The 23652-nt window shown below is 37.0% G+C and overlaps 1 protein-coding gene across 3 annotated transcripts in view; it reads left to right on the plus strand.

The window, feature by feature from the left end:
• Positions 1-23652, plus strand: part of LOC121864262 (insulin-like growth factor 1 receptor) — a 93371-nt gene that overhangs the window by 47179 nt on the left and 22540 nt on the right. For 2 of the 3 annotated variants that reach the window (XM_042363348.1, XM_042363349.1), the window contains 17 exons: positions 1430-1523; positions 2903-3069; positions 3290-3461; positions 5057-5156; positions 6376-6537; positions 8355-8436; positions 9910-10039; positions 10645-10825; positions 11682-11854; positions 12038-12208; positions 12560-12597; positions 12807-12964; positions 13233-13281; positions 13740-13821; positions 17196-17272; positions 20476-20587; positions 20755-20915. In XM_042363348.1, the coding sequence (XP_042219282.1) occupies positions 1430-1523; positions 2903-3069; positions 3290-3461; positions 5057-5156; positions 6376-6537; positions 8355-8436; positions 9910-10039; positions 10645-10825; positions 11682-11854; positions 12038-12208; positions 12560-12597; positions 12807-12964; positions 13233-13281; positions 13740-13821; positions 17196-17272; positions 20476-20587; positions 20755-20915 (2109 nt within the window). The remainder of the gene's footprint in view (positions 1-1429; positions 1524-2902; positions 3070-3289; positions 3462-5056; positions 5157-6375; positions 6538-8354; positions 8437-9909; positions 10040-10644; positions 10826-11681; positions 11855-12037; positions 12209-12559; positions 12598-12806; positions 12965-13232; positions 13282-13739; positions 13822-17195; positions 17273-20475; positions 20588-20754; positions 20916-23652) is intronic. The other variant, XM_042363350.1, reaches the window with a different exon arrangement.

Here is a 23652-nt window from a genome sequence, read left to right on the forward strand (position 1 = left end):
GTTAAAGAGCATTTTCCTGTCTCAAGACCATATGATCAGCTAATTCAGGTCTTTATGCATAGTTGTGACATCATCTTGAACTTTTGACTTGCTACCTTCCCAAATATCTTCGTGTCGTCCGGAAACTTGACAATGTGGCTCGATATATTTTCGTCTTTGTTATTTACGTAGGTCATAAACAAGGTGGGTCCAAGGACAAAGTCTAGTGGTGCTCGCTGAGAAGCCTTTTCCATTCTAAATATACTCCATTTATTATCACTCTTTGTTGCCTTCTTTGAGCCAGCTGTTAATCCATGTCAAAATAAAGGGGTTAGCGAGTGAAATTGTTTCAAGATAGTTTTCATTAACAAATAGCAGGAATTGAAAAGAAACAAAGCAAAAATGGGTAAAGTATTGGAATACAGTGAACCCTCACTATACGCGGTTAATTAAACCCACGGTGGCCCGCGTAAAGTGAGAAACGCGTAAAGTGAACAACATAACATATGGGATTAATTGAAATAGAGACCGGGCCGACCCCCAAACTCCACTTTTTCAGACACAATACCTACGTTGTAGTAAAAATAACTTCTTAATTTTATGATGGTATGCACACACAATTAATAATTAAGAGAAATATCAATAATATTAGGTTTTTTAACACTTAATTAGTAGAAAAGATGGCTGGGCACACGGGGATGGGGGTTGGTTCCGAGGCAGAGGGCAGATTATTGGCCCTCACCTGTATCACTTGTATCAATTGTATCACTATCCACCACAGAGGCTTGCAGGGCCTCTTTGTCAAACCCCTCAAAGTCCATATAAGTCCATATCCTCACTATCATTATCACTATCACTGACTTGGGCAGGCTGTGGTGGGTGGCAGGTGAAGAACTCGGTAATGTTTTGATGACTGGGCAACCTTGTGCGCACCCTGCTCGCGCCGCTCTCCGCGTAAAAGGGTACACACACCGCGGAAAGTGAGCATTCCGGTTTCGGCAGGGTACCGCGTAAACGTGAAAACGCGTAAAGTGGGACCGCGTAAAGCGAGGGTTGACTGTATGTAGAATTTATTAAAGATTCTGATTACCTTAACTTCTCTTTGCATTGCTAGTACAACTGTACAGTATATGGACATATCCAACAGTACACCAGTTAAAAAGTCCAATTTTTTGTTTTTCCAATTTCCTAACTGTCGAACTAGATTTTGCCATCTTTGTCAAATGGAATTCTTCGTCAGTGTTGCATATATTTGCTGGTGAGGCACAAAAGGTATTGGAGATGGGAAAGAAAAAATCCATACCATATACTGTATGTGAGGGAAGTGCTCTTGGTTTTGTAATAAGGGTTTTTGTGAGCTTGTGCATCTAGCCATGGTACTGTATTCGTATTTCTCTAAAGCCTTTTGAATAATATGAAAATTTGATTGAAGTAACCATTTACCTTTTAGAACAATAATGAAGGGTTGTGCAAGCCATGTCCCACTCATTGTCCTCAACAAGGGAAGCTGGAGCACTGCTGGTCCTCCACACACTGCCAGCAAGGTGAGTACTGTACAGGATTTTACCTTTTCAGTATAGACTCCCCAATTTACAACACATAATCCACATTCTCACCTGACCCAATTATACAGGCATTCCCCATTTTACAAAAGAGTTCTGTTCCTGAAAAATCTTTAATAATTGGACAATATTTTCCCATAGTTTCCCATTATAAGAAGCCGAGATACATTCCTACAAAAAACACCATTTCCTTAAAACAGGTTTTTGATGAAAATTTTTTGTGTACACAATGATTAAGCCATTTATAAGCATAGTTTGGTAAAACACAATCAATACACTACAGTAATAATTTTATACTGGTATAGTACTTAGGAGAAACCAGGTGAGATTTGAAGAAAGTGGACAGTATGAAATGCTGAACCAAATCTATAACAATTTAATATATTACCCAAGTAATGGATTTATTTTCAATGCTGTATATAATTGGAGGTACATTCTATAAGAAAAAAAAATTCCTACACTTGACCAGAGTAGTACTGTAGTTATTTCAGTAAATCACCCTGAATTCCTGCTGCTTTAGTTTGTATTGCACGAATGTTGCCTTCAGTCAGCTGACACACTCCTGCATTGTCAGCAATACCCACACCTCCAAACTTTGTTCACTTCCAAATCTTACAAATTGTACAGTACATAATTAGCATATAAAATTTGAGAATACAAAATTAAAAATTTATTTAATTTGCCACTTATTGCACAACAGTAAATTAAGAGAAATTAGACAGTCGGGCAACTGGCTGAGTGACTGTGCTGATGGAGACGAGTCTACATATCCCCAGTGATTTTGAGAAGAAAGTACAGTTACTGTAATATGGTGAAGTAAGAGAATGATGACATATGGGAGCTTATTTGTAGACTTGATAACATTGTGTGTGTTAGAGAACAATGAAGAAAATTTCGAAAATAAATAAGCCTATTGGTAGAAGAAAAAATTGCATTATTTTTGCATGTTCTCGTTAATACTAACGAAACAATTTTTATTTTTTATTTTTATTTTTTTCTGCAAATTGAATCATGGGACAACATCTCTTATTTCATAACTTTGGATTTTCGTAAACCAAACCTTCCTAAATCAGGGACTACCTGTATTATACAAAATTCCCACAAGCGTCTTACTCTTTTTACACCCATCAAAACACTCGTAGCCTTCATCTCTTGGCTCTTAAATACCAGTGCTTATCTCACATGAGCATTGCTCTCACATAGTTATAAATTACATCAGTTTATTACTTCCTTTAGTCAGGTTTATGTTATTTACATTATTTATTACATAATTTGAATCATAAATATTGTTTTTCAAAGTTGTTCATTGTCAATTCTCTTGCCGCCCTTCCCATTTTTCCGACACTCCTCTTCGTGTCCAGTGTGTGATTCCAAATGCAGTAGTGGATGTACAGCCCGTGGGGAGTGTTGTGATAAGCAGTGTGTTGGAGGCTGTGGAATGCCCAACAATCCTTCAAGTTGCTATGCCTGTCGTCACGTTAACTCTGGCGGTACATGCTTTAAAGCGTGCCATAAAGACTACTATGAGGTCAGTGTTAACAGAGTACTGTACAGTATACTTAAAGCTCATGTGGACTTGTTTTTATTTTTCTTCACTATATGTTACTAACTACTTGTTCTAATTATGATGTACAGTATTAGTTAATATGCTGTACTGTACAGTGTTTTTGTTTGTGAATTTCTGCCATGTTTATATGATCAGTCATCAACTTTAAATACTTTATCGCTGATCTACTGCTTTCCTCCAGTACCGCAGGTATCAGTGTGTAACCAAGAAAGCTTGTAATGAAATGAAGCTTACACTCTTTGAGTCTGAGGATAAGAGCAAGAAGAAATGTGTTAAAGAATGTCCTGCTGGATACTCCCGTACAGCTGATCAAGAGCTTGAAAAGAATATCTCAATTTGCCAGAAATGCAATGGTTAGTGGCTTCGGTATCTTATCAGTACAGCAGTTATTACTCGGATCACTTGCCAGAATAATGTAGAAAGATTGTAAAATATACTGTGCATAAGAAAGGTGAAAATAGGCTTATTATTTTTTATTTTATTTTTTTTATTTTGTTCATTTTCACCTTTTCATACATTTAATCTTTCTGCATCATTCTAGAATTTTTTTTTACCCAAGTGATATTCATTATTATTCATGGTTTTCTAAGAATGTTGTGGTTAATAGCTGTACAACACTGCACAAATTCCAAAACACCTCTCTGTATTTTTCATGACTTTACTCGACTAAAACTTCCTCATAAAGCTTGAATATTAATATTTGCTCAAATTATCCTACTCTATTTTACATAACTGTACTTTATCCTCTTTGCAACCTGTCGGCTCATTAGCCGCTTGGGCGGTCGGTTACGTCTCTGTTACTCACTGTGGGCAAGTACTGTACAGTGCTAGTCATTTACTGGCTCCAGAATGTGTATCTACTTGCACCAGTGTTGGTCAAGTTTGGTCTTCAATGCGCTCACATTCGGTGCCATCATAACTCTGGCAAGTTGTTCCAAGAGTTCACACTGTGCTCCAAAAACATTTGTTCATACAGTTTAATCAACTTGTTGGTTTTTCAACCTTGAGTTGTGACCCCTGGTGGGACAGGCATCTGCCAGTTTCAGGTATGAGCACTCAACTGAGTAATGTCTTCAGCGGTGTTAATAGACTTTTAATAAGCTACACCTTGCCCTCTAGGCAACTGCAGGCATTCTAACCTCTCTGGGTAACTGAGGTGCATTAGTGAGGGCACCTGTCTGGTGGTTGTCCTTTGGTCATTTTCAATCAACTGACAGTCTCTAGCATATCTTGGGGACCAGATGGGGTGACCGAACTCCAAACGGGAATGCACCTCTCTTTTTGAAGAGCATTATGAAGGTCAGACAGTTAAAGTGTGTGAATGGTTTTTTTTTAAGATCTATTACTGTAGTTTAGTTGCTTCATTTACCTTTATCTCACAATGGTCCTAGAATTTTAGTTTGTTAATAAGCACAACCAGGTCCTTTTTACTTTTAGTCTCGGGTTAATAATGCATCCTCATTGCATCTACTGCTAATTTAATCGTAATGAAATATCGGAGAAACCCCATTCCAGACATAAGACGATCTAGAATCTACTGTAGATGTTCAGGTATCCAGTAATTTGATCTAAAATATGTTTAATTATCAGACACATGCAAATCCAAGAGATCATAAGACCAGTCAGGAAATTCTTCAGAAATCATATTCTAATTAAATAAACAGCATGAGCAAACAAAGTGTAAGCTTAGTGGTGAGGGTGTTGGCATGTCTTGGCTTTTTTCAAAGCTTTTGGCTTTATTTTGAGATTTAAAAGTGGAATAACCTTGGTGGCAGTCCTGTACTGCACTATATGACCATGTGAATACAGTATACCCTGTATTGCATTTTCCTTTCATTCTTACAATAGGAAATAATTGTATGTATTCTTCCTGTGACCAGTTATTGCTCAGTTGACATGTGTGTTGTTGATGATATATGTACTTAGTGCTTTACCTTACCTCCCACAGATCCATGTCCCAAGAATTGCAAAGGTCAGCTGGTTAACACAATTGCCAAGGCCCAGCTCCTCTCTGGCTGCACCAAAATCGAAGGCCCACTTGTTATCAGGTATACTGTACACAACATGGATACTTCCATTGGGGCAAAGTTTGCTAAACTAAAAGTATTTAGTTTTTTCATGGTCATCTCTGTTATTGATCAGTTGATATTTTCTTTTAGTTGTTGGACTACAGTACTGTACTTATAAGTATTATGGAAATATTTGTCTTCTGTTTTCCTGTACAGTGTAAAGTTTTGAATAATTTCTTTCAGAAATGAATGGAAAACTACTGTATATTTAATATGTCTATTTTTATTTATTTTGTCATCCCTCAAGAAGTGGATAATTTTTTTATCCAACAATGAGTTATAATGTATTGAACTTCATATCTGGACAGATTTTTAATATTCATATTCCTATTTCCAATATACCTGTACTGTACAAACCTCTTCTAATAATATATGAGCTTATGGAGATACTGTAACCCACTTTATAATGATAATAATAATGTTAAGGATAATAAAAATGCAAATACAGGAACACCTTTGACTCCAGGAGGTTTTCCCAAGAAGAATAAATTTCGAAAGTGTAACAGTTGGCATGAAAGAGCTTTTGACAGTTTGATTTTACAAATAAGCCTCTCAGAACCTAACTTGCTGTATACAAATGGATTTGCCAAGAAATATAATGGAAACAAACATCAATGAAGCAGAAAAAGGAAAAAAATATTTGTGAATACCAGTTCAGTACAGTACTATACGTACACTGCAATATATGGTAATTACCAGTAAATATTCACACTTTCCGATAATGCATTTAACAAAACATCAATGTTCCATATAAGTGTACAAGAATTTGGAAGACTGCTTGAGTGAAGTAACTGGGAAGAGATATTGAGGGAGAACACTCTTTATAGGAATGTCTCGATTGATACTGGTACTGTACTGTATCAGAATGTTTTACAAAAGATACTTCGCAATATAATGGGGAAAAAAATTAGGATAGAGATTAATGGACTTTTATTTTTTATGAATATTTCAGCTTTTATGTCTCAAAAAAGGTATTATTTATATTTTAATGGTACCTCTACGGTATACAGTATTTGAATATTTTATGATAAAGTACGTAGATGTAACTGAATATACATAAAGTTTCTGATTTCAAATGGATTTGACAGTGACACATTTTAGAGATTACAATTTTCAGATAATTGTGCAATTCATAAAGTTTATGATTTGACAAGAATTCGTGTATGATGATTATTATATCGGCCATCATGTTCATCAGCTTCACAGGAGGAAAGGCCATTGCAAAGAAGTTGAATGACAGCCTGGGACTGATAGAGGAAGTGACTGACTATATCCGGGTCTTTGACTCTCATGCTCTCTTTACTCTCGACTTCTTGGCCAGCCTGAAGGTTATTGGGGGCACCAAACTTTATAATGGGAAGTGAGTAATATTTCATGTATGTTTATTATTTACTGATGATTTTCCTTTGAAGGCTTTCTGTGTATCAAAATACTGGATAAAATTAATGTAGGTTCATATGTGCATGACTAAAATTGGAATCACTTAATGAAAAGAGTTGACTGTAGTATCTTAAGAATATAAATGTCAATATATCTGGTGGCGAGTCCATAGTAGCCATTTCCAAATCACATGTGCACACTTCTCGATGCTTACACACACACACCTGTGTAGTGAATCAGGGGTACAACCTCAGCGTCACCAGGGAGTTTGTTGATATGCACCTACTGTGAGGAGCTGTCTTGCGAGGATTGTGTGGATGTGGGCAAGGCAGCGTTTAGGATGCTGCAGAATGCATTCAAGTCTGGAGGCTGCTGTCTGGTATTTATCTGACTATACTGTGCAACCAAAGTCAATGAATCTAGTTAAGATCATAAGGGAAAGAGAAACCTGGAGACAAAAATAGAAGCTGGATCCTTGTTGGTTGCCAAACTAGAGTTATTGGGAAAGAGATGTGAATGCTGCTGTCACAGAGGTCTCGAGTCTTTTCTTGTTTAATAATTTTATATTTCTTAAATAATATTGTACATTCAGACATCCCCAGAGGTGGTAGAACTGAATTTTCACAGTGCTAAAATGAATTGTATGGTATACCATTTGTCCAAAAAAATGGAAAGTATGTAAAAACTGGACCAAGGGCAATCTCTGAGAAACTGAAAATTTCAGAGCACTGTGATTTAGCTGTGAACTGGCTTCAAATGTTTAAAAAGTGATACCTTAAAACTTTTGGAGAAAAATATCAGCACACACAGGTGCATTAACCTGCCAGAGAGTGTGATGACACCAAGTGGGAGCTCATACAAGACCTGACTTGACCAACTCTGTCCCAGGTACAGATATATCCCGGAGCCAGTACATTCCCAGTTCTTGCCAATAGTGCATAACAGAGAAGTGAATTAGTGCACAAGTGGCTGGCTAACAAACCAATCAGTGGTAAAGAGGATAAAGTAAGGCAAAGGAGAAATTGGACAACCAGGCGAGTGATTGTCTGTGATGGGGGTGGAGTCTACAGCACTTGTTTTCATTTTGGGAGGAAGTTACATTACAGTGATGGTAATTGTATACGCTAGAATAATCCATTATTGTAGTTCCTTCTCTCCTCACAAAGCCAAACTGTAGAATGCTTTGCATTCTTTATTTCCATCCTCTTACAATCTGTCTCGCTTCAAAAAGCTGGTTTTCCAGCATCTTTGTGGTGTAGATTTTAACATTCCTTTCTCTAATTTCCCCCAATCCCCTGACTCCGTCTTGGGTCGATGACCTGTGCCCTGGTGGCCGATTTCCCATTAAAATAAGTTAATTCATGGAAAGCAGTCAGTTTACTGTGCTGCATTGTATGTTTCAATGATTTTGTGCAAAATTAACCTTCAGTATATATTAAGCCCCATATCATTCTACTTTGCTTAATTCAATGAAACTACTGTACAGTATTTACGAAACTACAGTATCGATATGATTTTCAGCCTGTTGAAGTGTGGGAATTGGAAATGATGCACTGGTTCTTGCATAAAAACCTTAGCCCTAGTATAAACAAAATTTGATTGGAAAAATTAATCCCTTACATGTGATTCCAGTTGAAGCTGATACAAGAGGGCATCCTGTGTACAGTACAGTATTTGTAATTAAAGGATGGCTTCTAGGAGCCACACCTGTATACTTCACCAAAAAAACATTAGTCCCAAGGTTCTTGGCATGTAATTCTCTCCAAAAGAATTATTGAAGTTTTTGTCTTATTACAGGTATGCACTTTATGTACACGACAATGACAATTTGACGGAGATTTGGTCTTGGAGAAACCACCCAGATTTGAATATTAAAAAGGTAAGCTGGATTGAAAGTAAACTTGATGTAAGTTTAAGAAGACATTTACCTTATAAATTTTTAAGTCATGAGTAAATTACCTTTTACAGTACAGTAGATGTTTTGAACAACAATTATAGAATTTAAAGTTTACTTTACCTGGCCTGTCCCTTTACCAGTTACTTTTGAGTACTGTGTCTCTCTCTCTCTCTCTCTTCTTTTTAATCTCTTCTTACTTTGTTATTTATAAAATACCCTGTGTGCACATTGAATAGGCTGATGGAGGGAATGTGTAAAAGCAATAAAACTATTGGACCTTAAGCAGAGATTTAAGTTGCTTGCTCATTGTGATCTGATGAATGTGAAGAGTAAAAACAAGGTTTGGCAATTATAGGAGTGACTGTTTGCAATTGATTTGGTCCTAGTTGCAGAAATAGAGGAGCTGCTGTGGAGAAGTGTTAGTGTCAGAAAAGTCTTGAACGTGAGTCTTGGAAAGTAAATGCTGGAAAAATTAATGTTATGATGATATATATCAAAACAGGAGATGAGATAAGGACTTTGGATGGGAAGAATGTACTGTACAGTAATTGAATTATGTGTTGAAGCAGAGGGGGGAAATGAGGAATTGGGTAAGGGCAGAGTGGGTAATGTGGTGGGTGGGTGGGTGGAAGAGTTTTTGTTTGACAGATGGGTGCCAAGATAGTGATTAGTCTAGTGTTGATGTATGAAATTGAGACATGGGCAGTGAGGACTGAGAAGCTGTCATTGTTGGGGGAACTGATATGACGATGCTTCAGGTTGAGAAATTAAGATATTAGAGCAATCGGGAATAGAATGTACACTAGCTATAAGCAATATGATGAGAGAGGCCAAATGGTGTGTAGAAAAAGTGGAGGACTGGAATGAGCCTGAGAGGATATTAAGTGGAAGACAGAAATTGGGGAGGAGGAACATGGTTAAAGGAGGTATATAGACACACTGGGCTGAGATTAGAAAAAAAAGGTTCGGATCATGGCAGAAAAGTGGCTTGGAGAAAAACCCCTAACCTCTAGAAATGGCTAAAGTAAGATGATACCCTGTATGTACCCTCTCTCAACACATTCTAACGTATTAGTATCAATCCATTCATTCCAAGACTTCATTTTACCCCCAAATTTCCACTTCCCCCTCACCTATACTTGCATCACCTATACTACTAACACTATTGCCCAGTTTCTTAATATGGTTTTCAATTCAGTAATCAAACACCTCCTTCCTTCTCCCTTTTCTAATTTCCTGGCACAAAAATACTCGGTGACCTATCTCTCGTATCAAATTTTAGAACGATTCATGGTACAGTACTACCCTATTATGAATATCCCATCTTGCATCATAGTGTATCATTTTACAAATTAATAGCACCACAACACATTTTAATCTTTCCATTTTAGATACCCCTGACTCCTCCCTTGTACCATAATATATTAGGTCTACTTATAATTTCTCTTTGGTCAGAATGCCTCAGTATTGTTCCATTCCAATCCGAAGTTGTGTTACAAGAAGATTAAGGAGCTATTCGAGAGAACACATCTAAACATGACAGACGACTACAACATGCAACTCACCAATGGAAATAAAGTAGCATGTAAGTTTGGGAATTTAAAAGTTGTAAATTGTAAGTTTGAATCCAAAGAAAATGCTCTGTTTTGGTAGTTATTCTTAAGCTAAATATTAATGACTTTTATGTTATATCTTCACCTTATCCAAGATTGTCGTTACTTTGCTAGATGACAACTCTGTATTTAGTATATGTATTGTTATTCTCAAATTAACACAACCATAGTAATGTTTTTATCAAGAGTCACCTCAGATGCAGCTTGAATGAACCATTGTTTTGATCTAGTTAGATAAAATGTGCACTTTCAGAATACAGTACTGTATTTGTGAAATCCCTTTGGATCCCAGCTGAGGCTTGGAAGCCCCTTAGGCTTAGTTATTGGGCTACAGATTCAATGGGCCATTAATTTTTCCCATTTTGAGGAGAGGAACTAACAACTGCATCTAGTTATTATATTCCAAATCATAAAATGAATTTTGCCAATTATCAGCTTGTGTGTGAGTGGTTTTCTTATGTATGATTTTATCTTCTTTATTTCATTGCAAAATCATTTTTTGTTAAGCTTCATGGAGACTACTGTACTATATAATTTCATTATTAACCTCAATACAGGTACATATTTGAATTTTCAGGTACCATCATGAACCAAACTATTAAATTACAAGCTTTGTCAGATAAAGGTATGTTAAATGTTAGTTGGGATGCAATATCTACTAATGAAGATGACCGGATGCTCACTGGCTATTATATATACTACAAGCCATCAAGTAAGAGGGACTTGGACTACATGACAGGTCGTGATGCTTGTGATGAGTGAGTACCCTGCCTGAATCCTGTTAGTAATGTCTCCGTTAGCCAGAATCCCTCTTAACTGGAACTCTCCGATAGCCGGAATTGAAATTTTCTCTGAAAATCATTCCCAAAGCCATAATTTTCCCTTTTTTTCTGGCTTTGGGAACAATTTTCCGAAGGGCACTTTTTCTGGAAAATTTAGAGAAAATTTTCCCAGTACCCGGAAAATTCGGGGGATGAGGGATTTTTTCTGGCTGAGAGAGGCGACATAATGCACAATTTCTGGAACTTCATAGAAAATTTTCCCTCTACTCGGAAAATTCCAGGAATGAGGGATTTTTCCGGCTTTGAGACAGTCGTCTCATTACCCGGAAATCTCTCATTTCCGGAAGTTCTCTGCACCAATTGTTCTGGCTAACGGAGATATCACTGTATTGTATTAAGAATAACCTGCCCTCAAAATGTATAATGTTGTGGACTTCAGTACAGTATAATTAGAATTTATCATTGGTCCAGGATTTCACATGTGACAGAACTTTTCTTATTTTTTTTTATCCCCCAAATCAAAATGTGGTTACTCTTGCAAAAGGCACATTTTCATGATGCACCCCCCCACATACCCCTACACATACTCCTAAACAAACACACACACACACACACACTCCCTCGCTCACACAGTTATACACCCCACACACATACTTGTGTGCTGGTAATTGACAAGGACCACTGTAATAGTAGCATTCTTATGTACATTGTTAAAAAAAAAAAATGTTATATACTGTATATAGTATTTGTGTGCTTTTGATAAACAAGGAAGTATGTATTTCAACCCATGGTATAGGGTGAATGTAATTATGTTTTAACGGTTATCTTACAGCGACTGGTCGAGAATGTATGTGGAGATCACAAAGTCTGACGTGAAGATAAGTGCCCGTTTGGTAGACCTACAGCCAGACACACAGTATGCCATATATGTACAAACTGACACTGTTGTTGGTGCAGTCTATGGTGCAAAGTCAAATATCAGTTACATCAGAACTTGTCCTTACAGTAGGTGTTTAATTACTGTTGATAGTTTTAAAGCGGTGAATAAGTATATGTTTTAAGAATCTGTTTGAACTCTTGATGATTTGGTGTTAGAATATGGAATAATTTTAGATGTACCCATTATGTCAAATAAATTATGGAACTTGGTATGCGTTTACTTCTTCAACCTACCACTTTTCACTTCAGACCCAAGCAGTCCTCGTAACCTGAAGGTGACATCTGTAGGGGCCACTTGGATGACAGTGACTTGGTCTCCACCTGCATTCCCAAATGGCAAAATTTCATGTTATATCGTCAAGAGAATCCTCAGTCCATCAAGTATGGATGTATCATCAGATTTTTGCTCCTCAATACGAAGTGAGTTAGTATTACTGTTAAATGTTTTGTATTTTCATGTATTGGTTTTCTTGCAAACCCTTTTTCATGGTATTTCCTCTTACAGTATGCTTACTACTGTACTCACTCAGTCATAATATTGTTAGATTTGTTTTCTATTGATATTCCCCATCAACAAAAAAAATATGCTTGTGTTTATTTACATTCTTATAATTGCTATTTAACAATGGATATTTTTTTCTTCCCTCCCCTGGAATTCTATTACAGTACTGTATATGTACTACAGTATTTGACAAGTGTTAACTTGTAATAGTAGGCTATACCCATATTGTATTTTATTGCATGTGATGAATTCCCATTACTATCTTTCAGGCCAAGACCAAATGAACCAAATGCAGGATTCAGGAAAGGTAAATGGTTATCTTGTAGCCTATTAATGATTATCCCGTTACTGTACAGTAACAATTAATTTTCTTGTGGTTATTTGTCTCAATTAAATATTGTACTACCCATTTTCCTTAATATCAAACTCATCTTCAAGGCATCAAAATGAAAATTTATATTAACCAGTTTTGATGAAATGCAGTCAAATATAAATGGATTCGGTATATGTCACCAGGAACTAGCAAGCACCACTGAGGCACCTTCTCCCAATGAACAATCCTTAGTGCCAGGACCCAACTTGGGTAAATGTTGCCCGTGCTCTCGTGACTCGATGCACAGAGAACAACAAGAGAATATAGACTTCGAAGATCGACTGTTTAGTTTTGTCTATGAGTAAGTACATTAGAATTTACAGTTTTTCTTTCATTCTTTTTCTTTATTTTTTTGTTTCCTTATTTCCTTTTTTCTCTGTCTACTTCCATTTTCCTCTTATTCTTTCTCATTATTTCATCATTGTTGTTGTTAGATACTCATACACGGTACAGTACTGTATTTTCTAGTTTTTCCCACAATGCACACAAGAATTATTCTTTCCCTTTGTTGGGAAGGGTACTTACAAAAATTTCCATGGTACTGACTAATGTTTTTTATAATATTTCAGGCGTCTTTCTAGCAGACAGAAACGCAGTATTCCAGAGTCAGATCTTGAGGTGTGTTGAAAGTTCACTGTTCTAAAGTCCTGCTCCAAGCCTAGTTAATGTAGTGTGTGTGATTGAGAATGATTAAAGAGGATGACTGACTAATGGAGTGTGTGACTAACTGGTGGAGTGTGTGACCAACTGATAGTGTGTAGCTGCCTCATTGGTGGAGTGAGTGAGTATCTGACACACTGACAGTGGTGGAGTGACTTGACTGACGCACTGACAGTGGTTGACTGATTCTGATAGTGAATGACTCCCCGACTGATAGTGGGTAAGTGACTGGCAGACAGAGACTGAGTGTTTGTGCAAGTGTTTAAGTGAGAGTCACGAAAAAATTAAAAATTACAAAAAAATCCAGCAGAGATAAGATACAGTAAAAAAAAAAGAATAGAGAAGTGGTTAATAAAACATCTTCAAATTAAAATAGTTCCATTGTTTATGATGATTTTGTTTATTTTTGTTCTTAGGAGACACCTTCATCCAATTGGCAAGATCATAATCCAGTCACATGCAGGTCTATCTCTGATAGCCATAATTCATCTGAGAGTGGTAAGTGTTTATTGATCATTAATGATGCCATTAGTGTACTTAATGTCTGTGGTATTATAAAAAAAAATGTTACAGGCAGACCCTGATTGATGAGAGGTTTCATTTCTGAAAATCTTTTATAAATAGGAGATAGACTTCACTTTTGCTTTATCCTTTTTGCCATTGATCAGTCTGTTAGCTGCTTGGGTGATCGGTTACGACTGTTATGCACTGGGTATGCACCAGGGTTGGAGTATTTGTAATGTAATTGAAAAGTAATTAAATACGATACAATATTTTGCATAATTGTAACTGTATTTGACAAGTTTTCCAATAAAGTAGTTGTAATATGAGATCATGTAATTGAATATGAAATTGTCCTTAGTTTATTAATTGTATACTAGATCATCAATCATGGGGTGAAAATTTGTGTACACCATTTTATGATGTCACCCCCAATGTCTGCCAATTCAGATAAACTGTCACTGTGCTTGGGTATTTACTTCCTTGGTGAGCTCCATTCGAAAGGCACCAGTAGCTGCACCATGTCTTTGATCTAAAGGGGTTTATCTCTTGATACTAAATGAGATGGAAATCACAATTGAAAATGGTGAATTTGTTGCTAAAGAATCCTGTGGAGGTGATTATTGCAACTGATCTTCTGTCCCAGAGGAAGCTTGTCTGTGTTCTTGAAACATTTCATGATGCCTTGGAAGTTGTGGAAGTAGAGAATATCACTATCTTGGCCATTGTCCCAGTGGTTATGGGACTTCTAGTAAGTATTCATTGGAGCAACTGCTTAATTATGGCTCTGTCAATAGCAAGTTGCAGTATACTGTGAATTATTGGCTATGTTTCTGCTGGAATCTGTAAAGCAAAGGTTGAACCCATACTTAGAGTTGCAAGCTATTCGAATAGCAACTTTTCTGGATCCTTAATTTAAATTGGACTGGTTGCCAACACAGGAGATGAAGAAACAGGCACTTAAGGATGTCAAGGAGACGATATACCAATTGAAGATTGTTGAGAACTGGCCAGCAGGGAAGGATACCCTTGAAAAGGGGTCTTTGTCACCAAAAAGATCAGCCAAGTCAGAGACCTGGGCTATTCTCCTGCATATCCTCAACATAGTGTCAATAAGCAGGAGAGTGGAGAGCATCACTGTGGGTCTGATGCTGCAGCAATATGTTGAAGAAGGGACTGTGCCATTCTCAAGTGATTCACTGCTCTTCTGTAAGGAAGCACCTCAACTCTGTTCTCACTGAGACTCTTGCAAGGGAGGTGATGGGATGTACTGCCACATTTACTCCCTCTGAGGGAATCGTCAGCATTGCTGGAAATTTCACTCCAAACAGGGCCCAACTTGATGTTACTTTCTTCCAATCAATGGTAATGGCCAAGTGTAACAGGGTTGTTTTTGAAAAGTTGCTTTCCTTGCAAGTGGTAAAGCAAAATAAAAGATATATTTTGAATACAATTATGGACTCTGCAAGAATAAAACTATAGTAAATACTCAATTTGGAATATACTGTACCATTTTAGATAAAAAAGTACAATGCAGTAATTGTAATCCTAATTTTAAATCAGGACGACCAATTTTAATTACAGTATAATGTAATTTAAATTTCTGGGGTAAATTGAAAATTGGGAGACTAAACTATATTTTATCCGCATTTTTTCACCACATTTAAGCTTACTAGCCATTTGGGCAGTTGGTCTATCCAGTGTTAGTACAGAAGGAAACTGGTGACTGGGAAACCTATGATGTTTGGTAGAGTCTCACTAGATAACACCCTTCGCACGTGTGGCCAGGCTCGAATCTTTGACATATTGGTGAGATATATGCACATTACCACTGTGCTCTAACCCTGATATGTATTGGCTCCAGAACATATCTGTACTTGCATCAATGTTGGTCGAGCCTGGTCTTAATTAAGCTCGCACTCTCTAGGAGGTTATTCCCTTCAAAACACATGTCCCAACAGGAAGAAGAAACTGCATTAATAGAGACCGAATGTAAAAAGGACATGTGTGTGTATGTTGACAATGAACTGAAGTTCTCGGGCCATAGTAAGAAGGGGAATCGAGCTCCTAAACTAGTAGGTCTTATAAGAAGGTAGTTTAGATATCTAAATAGTTTGTCCCTCGTAACGATCTTAAAGTGTGAGGTGCTTCCCTCTTCCCTGTCTGGTCCCTGAGATATGCTAAAGATTCAGTTGATTGAAAATATCCAAAGGAGGGCCACCAGACTGGTGCCTGCACTACAGCACCTCAGTAATCCAGAGATTAGAATGCCTGCAACTGCCTAGCTTAAACAGTAAAGACTCAAATAATGATTGTAATGCGTGTTCCAGTATTGCGGTGCAAGGTGAAACGTTGTATCGTGAATCATTAATTACCATTAAAATAAAGCAATATTAATGAGATGCATTCCCTTGTATGACCTTTTCATATCTTTTGTGAGGCTTTTTACCCTCTTTCCCCCCGAAACAATAAAATTAATGAAAAATAAAAACTACATTCTTTATGAATGCACATTGTACAATATAAATCAATAATATGATGAAGTTGCAAAGAGGTGATGAGATCCCATTGTTGCTGTCAGTGTTTACACCCATGATGACAGTTCTCCATCTAAAATTGAAGAAAATATGACTGGTTGTTGTTGTAGTATAATATATGTAAAAAAAATGTGTACTGTATGTTTTAATTAATATTATTTAATGTACAGTAGAAGCAACCACTGATGTTAAAGTAAAAAAAAGTATGTACTGTATACATAGGTATTTACACACTCGTGGAAACATAGTGTTATTTATCTAAAGAATAATGTATGCAGTCAACCAAAGTTGCACCGACCCCACCCTGGGTCTCGTGCTCGCAATTTTACCTGGTAATACTTGGTAAAGTAAGGCTGTATATCATGGTGATTGTGATTGGTGAATCTATATTTGGCTGTGTCACTGTCAGGATAAATATTAAACAAACCAAAGGTAGCATTTTTATAATAAGCTTTTCAGTGTTATTTAAAGTCATCAGAATTTTCCAAATATTTGTATATTTGCTTAAGTAATGAAGAAAATTACATTAATAAATTGGCAACTTGACTACAACCACAGCTGCCACAAGATTCTTGCATCAAATTTTCTTCAGAGGGAGGGGGATGGAAGGATGAGGTAAAGGAACCACTACAGTCACATTGGACGGACATCAGCCATCAAAGTGTGTAAATGAATGAGAACACCAACCCCTATGGTTTTTGGAGAAGGACATGGTGCTGATGAGTGATGCTGGATAGTGTGAAACAGTTCTTAAAGCAAATGGATGTTTGGGTTAGAATGGGTAAAAAATTTAAATAATTATTACTAATAACTTGAATTCTATTTTTTAATCAGATGTGGCAGTATTCTCGGTTCAGGAAAAAACTATCACCATCCCCAACCTTCACCACTTTTCCCGCTACCGGATTGAGGTCAGTAGAGTGAAATAAGAATAATTTTTTCTTTTAACTGTTCCTGTACCTCTTAAGTCCTTACTGTAGTTGTTGTCTGTTGGAATACACTTCAATGGTTGGATAATATAATTATTTAAAGGAAAAGGGCTTGAAATTTGCAGTATTTAAGGAACTCTTGTTAACATGAGACCGGCTGAGTGTGTCTCCAAAATCTAACTACCTGTACTGTATTCTAATATCCTACAGGCTACTTAAATTTGTAGAATTTCAGGATTTAGTACCCTTGCCCAAAATAGTTATTACTGTGTTGTCTTAATTATTTTGTATAAAAAAAATCACCTTTAGAAATACTGTAGTGCCAATTGCTATGTAAATCTTTGAGATAAGATTTTTTAATTCAACTCTTATCCACAACATCTTGCTTCTCCAGGGAACTTCCATTTGACAGGGTGGCCAATACAGAAGAGCCTTCTGGCTGCCATGTTACTTTGTACCTCTTTTCCCCTTATCCCTTCCCCTCATCTTTCCCATAATAGTTGTTCCACCTTTTGCTCCCACAATGTAGGTAGACTCCCTCTACCCAATGCAACATCTTCTGTCCTGCATCCTTCTCGTGTCAGTTCCATTTCAGCAAGCCATTCCACCAATCTGCCAATGTCCTTCGGGAAACTTTGTGTAATTTTAGAATGTGTATTTATATTATATTTGGACATCCTGTACCAATGTCATGTTTTTTATCACCATGAGAGATTATAACAGTTATTTTTAGAGCTACCTACCATGTTACATTCAGGAGAGGAGACATCATCCTTTCCCAAAACCAACTTTTTATGTTTGCATGGCTACTGCAGTAAAATTTTGGATTTACATATCGTAGTGCTGTATTACCTCATTTTCTATGCATATAATATATGGTAGTACGTATATAGGCCCCTCACAACCTTAATCCGGCCCTGGTTACCGGACATTGTCAAAGGTGACTGTCGCATGATGCCTCCAGGGGGAATCCTGGCTGGAGTTCAGGTGATGTGTGGTCAGGAGGTGATGTAAGGTTTTACCTATTACCTTACCCCATCCCCAGGCCCCACTCTGATTAATCCATCCCTTGGGATGGTTTATCAAACCCGACACTCGGATACGGAAAGTGACAGCTACCGTCTGAAGCTGGTGGGCCATGCAGGTCAACACTGACAATGAGTTATCATCACTTGCATCGGTCAAAATTTTTTAACCAATGCTGGTGCTGTATTGTACAAGGCAAAATATATTATATTACTGTACAGTATATTGACAACATTGCTTCCTTCTTTGCAACATGCATGGTTTATATGAAATGCTTTTTCAAATAAATCTATACTGCCTTGTTTTATTGTGTACTATTTTTGGGGGACAAGTGATTATTTCTTTGTTGATTGCGGACCCACTCAAGCAACGTATTACTTCACCGGGCCACCTGCCCTCAATTTGTTAAGTTCTGGACATGTATTGATCTATTTTTAAGTTCTTAATGTGTGTAACAATCGGCTTTACATTTTATGTGTGTGATGTAAATATTAATCACAGGAACGGTTTGTTGTATTTCTTACAGCAGAAATAAAAATTATTTGTTTTTTCTGACTAATTAGAGGCAGTATAGGGGCCCCTTAAGGCATTTTGCAGTGAATCCCCAAATCACTAAGGTTGTCCTTGCTCTAATCAAAGGTGATAGGGACAGTTCAACCTGGCTGGTGGTAACGGGGATTCGACTAATGGTAATGGGAAAATGACTTGACAGTGAATCATCGACAGGGAAACAACATTAATATCCTTACCCAAAATCTTCTAGCACATCAGTCACAAGGCAATACCACTGCTCTCCTTGTTTCATAGGTAGTTTATTGTAAGAAGTGTCATTAGAGTTAAGAACCTGATAGAGAAATTGCAAGAGATCATGCAGCAAAGAGAGCTTCTATCGGGTAATCGTGACTAACCCACGCAAGATTGGAAAATGGCTATAAAACAGTGATGATGACTGTTTTGACTTATTTCACTCAATAATGACATCACTTCATGTATGCCATCAGCCTACAAGAACTTATGGGGTGACTCATACTTTTTTTTAAATCAACTTGCAGAACTTTGCCTAATAAATTCATTCATACCCTAGACTGGGAATGTGCAGCACTCTCATCAGTTCTTCCTGAATCATAAAACCTCCATTAGTTCAAAAGACTTGCCTTAAACATCTCCAGTCTTTTGGTTGGGAACACACTAGTCTATAGATTTGTTAGATTTGCCAACAACCCTTTTTTTTTTTTATCTCTTTCTATTAAAAATTCCAATGCCAACACATATAGATTACTGTTCATAGTTATTATGCAGAGGAACTACAGTGCACATGCTCTTGACCATTCCTTTGGTACCCTTTCCTTTTTTATGTATAGCAAATGTATTTTTGTCACCCTTTTTATGCTTTTATCCTTGCCTTTTCTTAACATTTCTGCGGTGATTCCTTATACTCTTGGAATCATTCCATTCTTCATTACTGACCACCTTTTTCATATTTTCATTCCTCCACAACCGAAACATGATAGCTCCACTTCCCCCATTTGTTACATAAATCAATTTTTAAAAATATTTTTACCCTCTCCTATTTGCTTCCTCCTTTTTTTCTGCAAATCTCCTCTTTCTGTCTATAACGTCCTTTCTTATTTGTTTTACTGATTTTCTTTTCATCTTTAGTCCTCTCTGGATTAGCTTCTTATAGTCTATCATCTGGTGACAATCTTTCTTCCCATCTTTCTTATGCTTTTTATCATTTCTTTAAAATTCTTATCTATTCTATTTTCTTCTTTCATCACTCATTACTTGCAAGTGGCATTTGGATATCATCTTATTCATAATTAGTACAGTACCACCAGCATGTCATCATTTTTGTTTTTCCTTTCTTTTCCCATGTACTGCACAGTAATGAACACAAGAGATGGTATTGAAATTTTTTTGGAATGATTTCCAATATCCTATAAACACTTAATTCATACCGATAGGGGTAAAATTTATTTCTCCTCCATTCAAACTTAATCCACTCCTTTTCCTGGAGAGAAAGATAAAGGTCGACAGACATATAAATAGAGAGTCGGATAAAACCTTTTTACCATAGCTTTTATAACCCCATTCACCGCATTGGCTAGCATGGTTTTGTTGTTCCTGTGTGGATCCTTAATATCATGCATTGGTCATAGGTTACTGCATGTCACGAGGCCACTCCAAAATGCCCATTGACTTCAGGGGAGGAGTTATGTGAACTTTGCTCTATCATCCCTGCTAAGACTGTGGGAACCACACGCACATTACGTAAGTGCTTAGACTGTGTGTTAATTTCAGGCAAGTGCTTATATATTTTATTACCAAGATAAAAAAGCTTTTTAGTATTCATGTAGATGGTTTGTTTGATCTTAATATAGTTCTAATTTTGTTCTCAGTGTGTTAATAAACTTTTTTTTTTTACGCTAAACTTTCAGATGGTGCTAATGTAGTGCGTGAGTTACGAGTAAGCAACATTGGTAGCTCGGATATGGTAGAATTGACTTGGACACCTCCTGCAGATCCCAATGGACAGATCATTGCTTACATAATCATTGTTGAACCAGACAGTGCACACATGCAAGGGTCAGTCTATAAGGTTAGTTCTATTAGCATATAAATTTGTGAAAGAAGTACTGTACCGTAAATAGAATGTACTGGTACTCAGCTGTGGCACAGTAGGGTCGGGATATATCGCGAGGTAGGGTAGGATGTTCGCTATATACTAAATTGCTATATATATAATTACATGTAATCAATGGGGAAAATAGGGTTAGGTTCTGGAGGCCAATAAAAGTGACTAAACTTGACAAAATGGCGCAGTCTAAAGTTGGTAGAATATGCACGTAAATTGTATTGTAGGAATCCTTGCAAGACAGCAAATCATTTGAATACAGACATCATATATTTTGCACAAGAGATAAAATTTTAGTCTTTTAGAGTACATTTAAGTACTGTACAGTTTTTCAACAAGTATTTTTGGGGCAATTTAGGGGATTTTTAAGTGTTTCTGACTTTATACGGTTTTTGGCTTTATGTGAGGTCCCAGGAACACAACCTCACATAAGTTGTGGGTCTACTGTAAATAAATTTATCGCCATACAGGTATATTGAAAATTTTTATAATTTTGGTAGTCGTGATAATTTTGAAATATTTCCTTAGCGAAATAAAACAAAATATCGCTGTACAGTAGTTAGGAAAATGTCGATAATTTGGTAGCCACGATATAAAAAATATCTTTATATAAAGTAGCTATATATCCCGACCCTATTGTATACAGTGTTAATGTACAGTTCCCCCAAAAAGTATCGTTAGATTTTCGGTTGCTTCAATTTGAAATACTAGACGAAATGCTTTGATGGGATTCCCAGTGCATCATTATAAGTTGGTATGAAAAGGACCTGGGTGTGTACGTCGACAATGAATTTAAGTTCTCGGGCCATTATGAGAAGAAAGTCAATTAGGCAACGAAACTAGTAGGTCTTATAAGAAGGTCGTTTATATATCTGATGGTCCATCGCTCATCACGATCTTCAAGAGTGAGGTGTTTCCCGTCTGATTGAAAATGTCCAAAGGAGGGCCACCAGACTGGTGCCTGCTCTATGGAACCTTGGTTACCCAAAGATATTGGAGCACCTGCAACTACCTAGCTTTTGAGTATTCCCTTAAAGCTCACAGTTTTAAAGCTTGCGTCCCTCGAAAACTCACGGATTGCCATGGAATATATATAAAATAAATCTGAGGCTGTGTGCCAGGGATCAAGAGGAGTCAATGCTCCAGGACAGTACAGAGCACCATATTTCCCAGGTCATAAGGTGCACCCTATACAGTGACCCCTCCGTTAACGAACTCAATCCGTTCCAGAAGGTCGTTCGTTAACCGAAAAGTTCATTAACCGAAACCATTGTTTCAATGGGTTTTTGGGTAATTGGTATCAGCTCACTGAAAATTTCCTAAATTCAACAAAAATGGTAGAAAAGTTCACTTACTTTGAGGTGTGTATGTAGAAGGCTCCTGGATGATGATGATGGGATTTAGGATGGGGGTGGAGGAGAAGGAAGAAGAGAAGGCATTGGGGTGGAAGAGAAGTCACCCCATGGCGCCATTTCACCCATAAAATTTTAGCTCTCTGGTGTAATTCAAGATTATTTTCTTTATATCAACACTGCACTGCATTATATATTGTCAATATGTAAAATATATTTCAAAATGACCAATAATTTGCTTGGAAACACAGAAAAAAAGCGTTTAGTTGAAGAGAGTCTCAAGCAAGATGTTACCTCCAGTGAAAACAGTGAGAGACTAACGCCTGTTTGCTGTGTTAAGAGGCTGGATGCCGCGCATTAAACTAGTCACTTTACCTTCAGTTATGTTCAATAATTGTTAAAATGACTAAAAAATTGAATATTAAACTTTTAAAATTATTGAATAGTATAAACTTCTTGATATTTACTAAAATAGTAAGGAATTTAAGCCCTAGAACCGATTAATGTATTGGCGGACTGATACTAAAGCTGGTTGCCCGGTCAGTGCAAGCGAAAACATGTTGAGGTCGGTTTGTAAGAACTTCGTTAACCGAATTTTTTTTCGTAAACCGAATTGAAGATCCTTTTGGAAGGCAGTTCGTTAATCGAAATTACGTTAACCGAGGTGTTCGTTAAACGAGGGGTCACTGTAATTAGCAAAGTATATTATGGAAAAATTTTTTTTGCATATTTAATAGCCTACTGTATTGGCAAAGCCAAATCACTGGCTATATGTTATCATGCTTCTCACTACCACAAATAACTATCACTGTGTGGACCTAATGTCCATACAGTGTTATTTCATGTTTACGTTTATTTATTTATTTCATATTTATTATATTGTTGTATGCATACAAAATGTTGTTATATATGTGCATATAGCTATTTAATTATGTATTTTGCACACACCTGAGACTGGCATGAAAAACTCACGGATTTTGCTTTCTTATGGGGCTTATTTTACCTAACCCAAAGGAGCTTTACGGGAATACTGTACTACAGACAGGCAAGGGGCAACCTAATCAAAGTGTATAAACATCTTGGGGAGCACTACTTGGTCGAATTTACATACCTGGAGCTGGTGGACACTCGACCCACAAGGAGTCACAGCTTAAGGTTGAAGAAGCCACAAACCCAGAAAACTGTGAGGCCAAACTTTTTTGGAGTGAAAGTTGTGAACTCTTGGAACAGTCTGACAGTGTGTGTTGTGATGGCACTGAGTGTGAGCTCATTCAAGGCCAGACTTGACCAACACTGGAGCAGGTTCCGATATACTGTACTAAGGAGCCGGTGCATGCCCAGTACTTGCC

This window comes from Homarus americanus, unplaced genomic scaffold (assembly GCF_018991925.1).
Source record: "Homarus americanus isolate GMGI-L3 unplaced genomic scaffold, GMGI_Hamer_2.0 scaffold26351, whole genome shotgun sequence".
Taxonomy (NCBI): domain Eukaryota; kingdom Metazoa; phylum Arthropoda; class Malacostraca; order Decapoda; family Nephropidae; genus Homarus; species Homarus americanus.